Raw genomic sequence first — 11327 nt, forward strand, 5'->3', positions numbered from 1 at the left:
AGAAAACTCCTAGGAGCTCCCCTAGCTGTTACCAGCTCCTCCGGGCACATTTTCTAGACTGAGGCTGGTGGGAGGGGCATAGAGGGAGGAGCCAGCCCACACTCTCAAACTCTTACAGTGACAGTGGCTCCTGGTGGACCAGTCTATACCCCATGGTACTAATGTGGACCCCAGCATCCTCTAGGACATGCATTTGTCGGAATGGATCAGACAAGCCCTATTCAATGAGCGGCCAAATACGACTGTCGGATTTGGCCGTTCCGGGTGTCCCGTCCTGCTGTTGCGGTCAGCGACGGCTGGGGTGCGCTGCCGGGAGTGAGGAGCCTGGCCGGGGGACGCCCTGCTCAGTCTGACTTTTTTAAACCAGATTGAGATTGTCGGAAAAGGGACCAAAACCTGTTAAAATTGTTCCCGTTTGACAGAAGCACGCGGATCGATGGCTATTCCGCCGATCCACGTGCTTTCCGACAAGTCAAATTCCCCGACTTGTCGGAACATAAATCTCGGGATTGAATAGGTCAGAACCCCTTCCGACCTGAAAAAGTCTAAAACTGCCGTCTTTCCGACACGGGGTATATTCCTTTTTCAGGTCGTAAGGGGTTCTGACCTATTCAATCCCGAGATTTATGTTCCGACAAGTCTGCGTCTCCCTGTTTACCGCATTTTCCTGATGTACTAACCCCCGGCCGGCAGGTCAGCGCCGCGGCGGGGAACGCCAGCTTTAGCTGGCGATAGTCCATAGAAGCCTATGGGCTTCTCTCCGCGGCGCTGTGCGAGGGATCCTATCGGATCACTCCCAGCATGCCCTGCGGCCGCCCCAGTCACCCCGTGCATGCACAGACTGACTCCCGGGCCGAATCCCGGAAGTCAGGCTGCCACTGTGCATCTTATCGGAAGAGCTGTCCTCCGCAATGCTGATCGCATATGTTAGTACATATGCGATCAGCATCGTGGCGTAGGGTGGAGATGTACATTAGTACATACCGCCCAATATCTCCCAACCTGACCTCTCCGCTCTTCACAAGATCTACGTCTCTCATCCACACTCTAATGATTACAGGACTTTATCCGGGCTGCACTCACTCTGTGGAATGCCCTCCCATGCACAATATAACTCTCCTCTAGTCTCCAAACCTTCAAGCGTTCCCTGAAAACTCACCTCTTTAGGCAGCCTATCACATTCCAGAACCACCCACATAACTTTCATAAACCTTCCTATCAAATTATATCCCCTCTGCACAGTCCACACATATCCTCACATGTCTTCTCATTCTTCACTTCCCCTTCCTCTTGAACCTGGTTCATCATTGCTGTATTACCATATCATACAGCCCACCAAGAACCTTTCCAATCTGGCGAACAGCTATGCAATAGATAGCACCTATCCTTGTGTATACTGTACAAGCCTATTTCCCTATAGATTGTATGCTTGCGAGCAGGGCCCTCCTACCTCTATGACTGTTATCACCCAGTTTGTTATATCATTGTTATTTCCAATTGTAAAGCGCAACGGAATTTGCTGCGCTATATAATAATAAATGAAGAGCCAACATAGCCCTGAGCCCTTAGGAGCATCCAGATTACAGCTCAGGTAAAGGCGAAGCACCCAGCTCGTCAGCGGAATGGGGACCCAGACGTCATCAAGTGTGGAGTGTTACCTGCGTCATATTACGCCCGCCATGACTTAGTTATGTTTTCAGTTGTACTGCTGGCGTGCATAAAATGCAGTAAGGAGCACTTGCCGACATCCCATGTCAGCATTCCACACAATGCTGGGCAATAAGACATATTGCAGGTAAAGGCACCACCGACTCCACAGAGGAGGCGTCACTAAGTAGCCGTTCTGCCTGGCTCAGGCCAGACAACCCTGGACGACGTACAGGTATAGAGACACCACAGAGACCATTATATTCCAAAACATTTATTTACAAAAATGAATAAAAATGGGAAACAGTTACTGATAAACCACAACCCCTTCCCCCACTAACCAGACTCCTGGGTTCCAGGGACACTCACAGTATTCTAGAACTGGTCAGACATGGTCCTTTACCTAAACCCCCCCCCCACAGAATAACTCTAAACTCAGACATTAGGTTGCCACAGCTAAAATGGTGCAAAAGAGAGCAGGTGAAGAGAAGTAACGAGAGCTGCCGCCTCAGTACTCCGACACTGCAAACCCCACACAGGAGTCCTCCCCAGAAGCAAAATACAGACAAAAGGAGGAGAGAAAGTCCAACATGGCCGCTCAGTAGCTCCAAGCCAGCCTCCGTGAGGTCACCGCACAGTTCTCTGCATCATCTGCTCATACTTCCTTCAAAGTGCTGTATCGTGGACTGAAGATGGAACCTGGGAGAATGTCACTTTAGTGTAGTTACACCCTGGGGTCAGACATAGTCCTTGGCACTGGAGGGGGCTTTTGTTCGTGCCCCACCACTCTTGGGGTATCCTTTGGTGCCGGAGTTGTTTTTGCGGGGACAAGAGCAAGACAGGAGGGCACCTCCTAGTATAACCAAGAGCGAGCCAGCCCAGCCAATGAACACCCCGGCACCAAACTCGTACCTGAAAGATAAGGAGAAAGTCGTGAGTCACTGGCTGCACCACCCAGCCCACGCCATGTACCATAGAGGTGGAAAGGGGGTAGAATACACTAAATCAGGCATTCCCAACCTCAGTCCTCAAGGCAATCTCCAGGCTTGAACACAGGTGACTTAATTAGTACCTCAGTTATTTTGATTTAACCATCTGTGCAGTAGCCTGGATATCACTAAAACCTGCCCTGCTGGTGTGCCTTGAGAACCGCGGTTGGGAATGCCTGCTCTAAAGACTGCCTGCACCTGCCCCACATGAGCTGTGAGAGGACATAAGATCCTCCAAAACAGGTTCCTCCATGCCCCCCACCCCACAAAAGATCAGGGGACCCCGCCAGGCAGTACCCACCTTACAGGTCAGGGAAGTGTCAAACACGGAGAGACTACGGGTGATATTTGGGAAAGATAAGAGGGAAAGCCATCGCACTGATCTGACAGCAAGCTACTTACTTGGTGTTGATTGGGGTCAGTGGGTTGTAGAAGTCACGGATGATCTGATTTCCATACCAGGAGCAGGCAATGAGCGCAGCCAGACCTAGAAGACAGATTTTATGGTCAGGAATGGAACATCTGCTGCCCACAGAATATAGACAATCGGCCCTAGTTTTACTGCAGTCCTCCAGCTTCTATGTCTACAGACACCAAAACCCCTGGCTGACTTACACCCCATCCCCTAACCAAACCAGCTGTAAACACTCCACACAGCCAAGTGTGATCTCAGGACACATGGGGGCTCTTAGGTAGAATAATGGGACAGATTATTTTCATGTTAACACTTCCACCCCAATCACTTCTCCCCAATGCAGGCTTATTGTCATCAGTGGAGGTAGCCACCGCTTCCCCTGCAATGGTCCATACTGTATGCTAGTTACTGCAGGGATTGGTTAGCACAGAAGGTTCCACCATAACCTGCATCTTAAAGTGGCAGAAGATCAGACAGGGTCTTCGAAAAGCCACAAAGTTACACAAGAGGGGGCTGATCTCCTACCAGACATCCCACCCAGCCACACTCACCAGCAAGCAGGAAGACGAATCCCCCAGTCATCGCAATCCGAGCCTTCTTCACCTTGTCATCTCCTCCACATTTTGTGCATTTCATACCCATAGTAGAGATGGCCAAGCCAAACATCCCCACCACAATGGAGACCACCATCAGGGCACGAGTGGCCTGCAGAGCAGCTGAGGAGAAGAGAAAGACCCTGATTAGACTTTCTCTCCCACCATACAGAAGGGCGGACATTGATTAGACATTCTCTCCTACTATACAGAAAAGGTTGACATTGATTGGGAACCTCTGGTCTAAACACGGCCCTCAAGGCACCCCAACAGTCCTGATTTAGGTATATCCATGGCTCAGCAGAGATGGTTAAATCAAATTGACTAAGGTGCTAATTAAGTCACCTATGGCCAAGCATGGATACATTTAAAACCAGGACAGTTGGGGTGCATTGAGGACTGCGTTTGGGAACCTCTGGATTAGACCTCTCCCACCATACAGAAAAGGTGGACATTGATTAGACCTCTCCCACCATACAGAAAAGGTGGACATTGATTAGACCTCCCCCGCCATACAGAAAAGGTGGACATTGATTAGACCTCCCCCGCCATACAGAAAAGGTGGACATTGATTAGACCTCCCCCGCCATACAGAAAAGGTGGACATTGATTAGACCTCCCCCGCCATACAGAAAAGGTGGACATTGATTAGACCTCTCCCACCATACAGAAAAGGTGGACATTGATTAGACCTCCCCCGCCATACAGAAAAGGTGGACATTGATTAGACCTCTCCCACCATACAGAAAAGGTGGACATTGATTAGACCTCTCCCACTATACAGAAAAGGTGGACATTGATTAGACCTCTCCCACTATACAGAAAAGGTGGACATTGATTAGACCTCTCCCACCATACAGAAAAGGTGGACATTGATTAGACCTCTCCCACCATACAGAAAAGGTGGACATTGATTAGACCTCTCCCACTATACAGAAAAGGTGGACATTGATTAGACCTCTCCCACCATACAGAAAAGGTGGACATTGATTAGACCTCCCCCGCCATACAGAAAAGGTGGACATTGATTAGACCTCCCCCGCCATACAGAAAAGGTGGACATTGATTAGACCTCCCCCGCCATACAGAAAAGGTGGACATTGATTAGACCTCCCCCACCATACAGAAAAGGTGGACATTGATTAGACCTCTCCCACCATACAGAAAAGGTGGACATTGATTAGATCTCCCCCGCCATACAGAAAAGGTGGACATTGATTAGACCTCTCCCACCATACAGAAAAGGTGAACATTGATTAGACCTCTCCCACCATACAGAAAATGTGAACATTGATTAGACCTTCTCTCCCACCATACAGAAAAGGTGGACATTGGTTAGACCTCTCCCACCATACAGAAAAGGTGGACATTGATTAGACCTCTCCCACCATACAGAAAAGGTGAACATTGATTAGACCTCTCCCACCATACAGAAAATGTGAACATTGATTAGACCTTCTCTCCCACCATACAGAAAAGGTGGACATTGATTAGACCTCCCCCGCCATACAGAAAAGGTGGACATTGGTTAGACCTCCCCCGCCATACAGAAAAGGTGGACATTGATTAGACCTCTCCCACCATACAGAAAATGTGAACATTGATTAGACCTTCTCTCCCACCATACAGAAAAGGTGGACATTGATTAGACCTCTCCCACCATACAGAAAAGGTGGACATTGATTAGACCCCTCCCACCATACAGAAAAGGTGGACATTGATTAGACCTCTCCCACCATACAGAAAAGGTGGACATTGGTTAGACCTCTCCCACCATACAGAAAAGGTGGACATTGATTAGACCTTCTCTCCCACCATACAGCAGGGCGGACATTCGCTAGGAAAGGCTGTTCTAGAAGAACACAGATTTAGAGGGAAACGTCAGACACACAGGCTCTTACCACCTTCTGCTCACCAGGCCCCAGCAAGGCGATGGTGCAGAGCCAGGTTCTCATGGAACCCTTTCTAGAACAGGAGGTGGAATCCCCCCACAACAGCCAATAAAGTAGCAGAGCTATGGAAGCCAATAATGACTTGGTCACAGAACCACGCATAGCACAAGCAGAAGTCACACACGGAGGGTTCTGTCTGCACCTAGAGGCCAGGGCGCAGGGTGGGGGCGGCCGTTGTGGGCTGGAGCAGTGATCGAGTGTGTCCTGTTATTACCACAGATGTACACAGTGAGTCACGTACTTACTATAGAAGTCACAGGCCATGAACAGACTTTCCCAACACTGCAGGGAGTGACGTCCTGAGAGGACTTGTCAGGGCTGAGGGGGAGATTTATCAAAGCTTGGGAGAGAAAGTACCAACCAGTCAGCTCTGAGCTGTCCTTTATCAAACGCAGCCTGTAATGTGACAGCTAGAAGCTGATGGGTTGGTATTTTATCTCTCTGGATGGGGGGGGGGGGGGGGGGGTGACCCTTTTGCTCTCACTGTACACGATGGGGAGATCGTCAGCTGCTTGTTACAGGGTGACGGTCTCAGCAGGTAACACTGAGGTATAAGATGGAGCTAGCGGGAGACCTCCATGTAAGTCAGTGGCCCACCCTCACCCCAGTACATGCATTGTATACATTACACAGACTCGCAGTACTGAGATGTGACAACACAGCAACCGATTCCTCAGACTCTCACACAGCCCGGTACATCCAGTCTGCTGCGGGGATAAGCTGCGACAGACCTATGGCGTTACCGCTGTGCGGCTCGTACCATATATAATATAGGGGTGGGGGGGGGGGGTATATTCCCCCATATCCCCCCCAGCCGAGTCTGATTACACAGGACAAGCTGCAGACAACATCCAGCTTACCATGACTGCCTCACAGCACTGAGACTTGGCATCAATTCCCACTGCCCTAATGGTGTGGAGTTTGTATGTTCTCTCCATTTGCCTGGATTTCCTCCAGGTACTCTGGTTTTCTTACCCCAATTATAAACTCTCTACAGGTAGGTTAATTGGCTCCTGACAAAAACATATAATGAACCCGTGTGTATATACAAGATAGGGAATATAGAGTGTAAGCTCACAGGGGCAGGTGCTGATGTGACTGACATACTCTAGTATGTGTATACATGCGATAGGGAATATCGGGGCAGATGTACTAACCAGGAGAAGTGATAATGCAGTGATAAGTGAAGGTGATAACGTACCGGCCAATCATTATGGATGATTTGAATGATAGTTAGGAGCTGATTGGTTTATCACTGCTCCAGGTAAATACATCTGCCCCATAGTGTAAGCACCACTGGGGTAAATACTCTGCAGAACGCGAGCACTATACAAGTGACTGGTGGTGAAGAGACTCCCGGCAGCCCTGCTCCCTTCCCCCCACAGGTGTAGATTCTATACCCCCACCCCTGAATCCCCCCCATAGCAGGGCCTGCCCGCTCCTGTCCTGAATAGCAGACATTCCTCACAGGTATGAGACGTTTCCTCATTGTGAGGGCGCTTCCCCCCCCCTCCCTCCCTCCCCTCACACCGGGGTCCCAGCACCTGCCCCAGAGTGCACAGCGACCCCGTGTCTGCCGCGCCGGTAACCGGAGGAGAGGCCAGGACAGGGGAATGATGTGATCCCCATAGAGCACAGGGTACATGAGTCAGAGAGCGGGGAGGGGGAGGCACAGTCTCAGGTGAGACTCCTGTGCTGCTGAGGCACCAGGGTGTGACACGGGGGAGGGGCGGATGTTACAGCAGGAAGGAGGGGGGGGGGGGGGGCAGGTTTCACAGAAACTGGAAACAGTGACTGCAGATCACAGGTAAACAGGAGGCCGGGGAGGACCAGACAGGAACCCCCCCCAAATACAGGGCCTGCTCTCACCCCTTACACCTGTGCGCCCGTCACATCACTGAGTAATCCTCATGTCACAACAAAGTGTAACACAAACACGGAACACACCAAGGGGGAAACTCGTCTTTAGCACGCGTGACAAGTGCAGGTGTTACCCATAGCAACCACATTCTAACCATCATCTATCTTATACCTGCAGGGTACACTACTTACACTCACCCCTTTGTAGCCACAGTACCCCCCCCCCCCCCAGTGTAGCCACGCAGTAAACCCAACACCTGTGCAACCACACAGTACCCCCCCACGACACCAGTGCAGCCACAGACACTATGTAGGTGTTATACAGCGGGAAGCAGCTTTACCTGCCCCGATAACCCGCCACACACACACACCTACCTGTGTAGCCCCACACACACACACTATATAAGCACTACTATCGCTATACGGCAGCCAGTGGCCCTGATAACCCGCAACACATTATGTAGGTGATATACGGCAGCCAGCGGCCTCACCTGCCCTGATAACCCTGCACAATGGCTGAGTCACAGCGATAACCAGGTTATCGGAGCTTATCAGCCACAGATAAGGAGTAACGGGAGCCGACGCTCAGGTAATAGCAGGAGACGCTCTGCCTCCCTCCCCGGGGCTCTCCAGGGGCACTAGCCCCATACAGTGGGGGGACATTCCCCTCAGTCTCACGCTCTGTATCAGGGACACTGGGGGAGGGGGAGTTTAGACTCACTGAGAACCGGTCTGACCGGTTTGGGACACAAGAAGGAACGGCCGCCGCCCCAGTCACAGCAGCTGGGAGAGGAGGAAGGTCACAGGAACAATACCCAGACCCCGCCATTACCCAGTCCCAGATCCCAGCACAGGAAGTGTCCCCATCCTACCCCACTGCACAACATGGGGGGGAACCCCAAACTACACAGGAACAATACCCAGACCCCGCCATTACCTCAACAGCCCCTGCTCCCAACACAGGAAGTGCCCCCATCCTACCCCACTGCACAACATGGGGGGGAACCCCAAACTACACAGGAACAATACCCAGACCCCGCCATTACCTCAACAGCCCCTGCTCCCAGCACAGGAAGTGCCCCCATCCTACCCCACTGCACAACATGGGGGGGAACCCCAAACTACACAGGAACAATACCCAGACCCCGCCATTACCTCAGTCCCAGATCCCAGCACAGGAAGTGTCCCCATCCTACCCCACTGCACAACATGGGGGGGAACCCCAAACTACACAGGAACAATACCCAGACCCCGCCATTACCTCAGTCCCAGATCCCAGCACAGGAAGTGTCCCCATCCTACCCCACTGCACAACATGGGGGGGAACCCCAAACTACACAGGAACAATACCCAGACCCCGCCATTACCTCAACAGCCCCAGCTCCCAGCACAGGAAGTGCCCCCATCATACAACCCCGACTCACTGCACAACATGGGGGGGGACCCTGAACTACACAGGAACAATACCCAGACCCCGCCATCACCTCAACAGCCCCTGCTCCCAGCACAGGAAGTGCCCCCCGTCATAAACCACTGCACAACATGGGGGGGAACCCACACCTGAGAGACCCCGCCATTACCTCAACAGCCCCAGCTCCCACCACAGGAAGTGCCCCCATCCTACCCCACTGCACAACATGGGGGGGGGGTGAAGGGGCAGCACCTGAGACCCCAAACTACACAGGGGGGAACCCACACCTGAGACCCCGCCATCACCACAACAGTCCCTGCACAAGTAGTGTCCCCCGTCTTACACCACAAACTCACTGCACAACATGGGGGGGGGACAGCACCAGAGACGCCAAACTACACAGGGGGAGACGGGGGACACAGCACTTGAGACCCCAAACTTCTATCTGTTGCATAGTGTCGTGGAAACAGAGCAGCAGAGATGGGAGTTGTAGTTCCACAGACACCAGCGTCCCTGACCTGCGGGGAGGCTCCTGCGTGCAGCGCTCTGCCATACAGGTGTACCCTGCGGGCATCCTGCCAACACACCTGTCACACTACATACAAACATGGCGCCGGCACAGCCACCCCGGGAGGGGGCACGGCAGTAAGGCATAGGAGAGGGAACGGCAGGTATAGAGGGGGTGGGGCAGCCCCAGGTGAGCGCAAATATCACATGCAGGTCACAGGTGCGGCTCCACGCTCACTAACCGACAGTAGGGATCAGAAACGTTATCAGGCGCAGACCATAGGGACAGGGAATAGACAGTAGGGATCACTAGTGCTACCCGATACATCCAGCGGCAGGGAGGGCGAGCGGCCACAGAGCAGGGACCGGCAGGGAGCGAGGCCAGTGACCCATACCATCAAGCTGCAGTATGAAGAATGGGTATTACTGGGTACAGAGTAGGGAGCAGGCAGGGATGAGTAGGGAATAGGAGTAGGGATGATGAGTAAGGAGCAGACAGTAGGGATCACTCCACCACGTCCAGCTGCAGCATGGAGTGTGGGTATTACTGGGCACAGAGCAGGAAGGAGGAGTAGGGTGCAGGCAGGACACAGAGTAGGGAGCAGACAGTAGGGATGGGTAAGGCACAGAGCAGGAAGGAGGAGTAGGGTGCAGGCAGGACACAGAGTAGGGAGCAGACAGTAGGGATGGGTAAGGCACAGAGCAGGAAGGAGGAGTAGGGTGCAGGCAGGATAGAGTAGGGCACAGTGTAGGGATCAGTAAGGAGTAGGCAGGGAGAATGAGTAGGGATCTCCGTACCGTCCAGCTGCAGCATGGAGTGTGGGTATTACTGGGCACAGAGTACGGGGTAGGGATCAGAGTAGGGATCAGGCAGGATAGAGCAGGGCACAGTGTAGGGATCAGTAAGGAGTAGGCAGGGAGGATGAGTAGGGATCAGAGTAGGGATCAGGCAGGATAGAGCAGGGCACAGAGTAGGGATCAGTAAGGAGTAGGCAGGGAGGATGAGTAGGGATCAGAGTAGGGATCAGGCAGGATAGAGCAGGGCACAGTGTAGGGATCAGTAAGGAGTAGGCAGGGAGGATGAGTAGGGATCAGAGTAGGGATCAGGCAGGATAGAGCAGGGCACAGAGTAGGGATCAGTAAGGAGTAGGCAGGGAGGATGAGTAGGGATCAGAGTAGGGATCAGGCAGGATAGAGCAGGGCACAGAGTAGGGATCAGTAAGGAGTAGGCAGGGAGGATGAGTAGGGATCAGAGTAGGGATCAGGCAGGATAGAGCAGGGCACAGAGTAGGGATCAGTAAGGAGTAGGCAGGGAGGATGAGTAGGGATCAGAGTAGGGATCAGTAAGGAGTAGGCAGGGAGGATGAGTAGGGATCAGAGTAGGGATCTCGTACCGTCCAGCTGCAGCATGGAGTCGTACACCTTGCACTGGATCTGGCCGGTACTCTGGGTGGCGCAGCTCATCCACAGCCCCTGGTACACGGCCACCGCGGTGATGATGTTGTCCCCGGCGTAGGAAGACATCCGCCACTGCGGCATGATGGTGGCGGCGATCAGCGCGATCCAGCCCAGCAGCGACATAACGAAGCCCAGCAGCTGCAGCCCGGAGTTCGCCATCGTGGTGTCCGCGGTGTGTGCGCTCACCTGCCGGGAGCCGCTGCTTTATACCCGCCCCGCCCACCGGGGGAGGAGTCATAGGCGGCCCGCCCACCCGGACAGGTGATACTGCGGTGTGTGTGATACTAGGGGCGTCACGTCACAGGGAGAGAGGAGGAGCCACAGCGGCCCGCCCACCCGGGCCAGGTGATACTCCAGTGTGTGCGATACTGGGGGCTGCACGTCACAGGGAGAGGGGAGGAGACAGAGGAGGCCCCGCCCACCCCGGCCAGGTGATACTGCGGTGTGTGTAAGACTGGCTGCGTGACGTCACCGGGGGGGGAGTTACAGGCGGCA

The 11327-nt window shown here is 53.1% G+C and overlaps 1 protein-coding gene across 1 annotated transcript; it reads right to left on the reverse strand.

Moving 5' to 3' along the window:
- Positions 1-1905: 1905 nt before the first annotated feature.
- On the reverse strand, positions 1906-11052 carry CLDN7 (claudin 7). Its single transcript, XM_063930663.1, has 4 exons — positions 10769-11052; positions 3603-3767; positions 3039-3123; positions 1906-2559 (listed from the first exon to the last, which is right to left on the reverse strand). The coding sequence occupies exons 1-4, from the start codon at positions 10989-10991 to the stop codon at positions 2385-2387; spliced, it is 648 nt and encodes a 215-aa protein (XP_063786733.1). The 5' UTR covers positions 10992-11052; the 3' UTR covers positions 1906-2384.
- Between the last annotated feature and the right edge of the window lie 275 nt (positions 11053-11327).

The sequence above is a fragment of the Pseudophryne corroboree genome, chromosome 6 (genome assembly GCF_028390025.1).
Source record: "Pseudophryne corroboree isolate aPseCor3 chromosome 6, aPseCor3.hap2, whole genome shotgun sequence".
NCBI lineage: Eukaryota > Metazoa > Chordata > Amphibia > Anura > Myobatrachidae > Pseudophryne > Pseudophryne corroboree.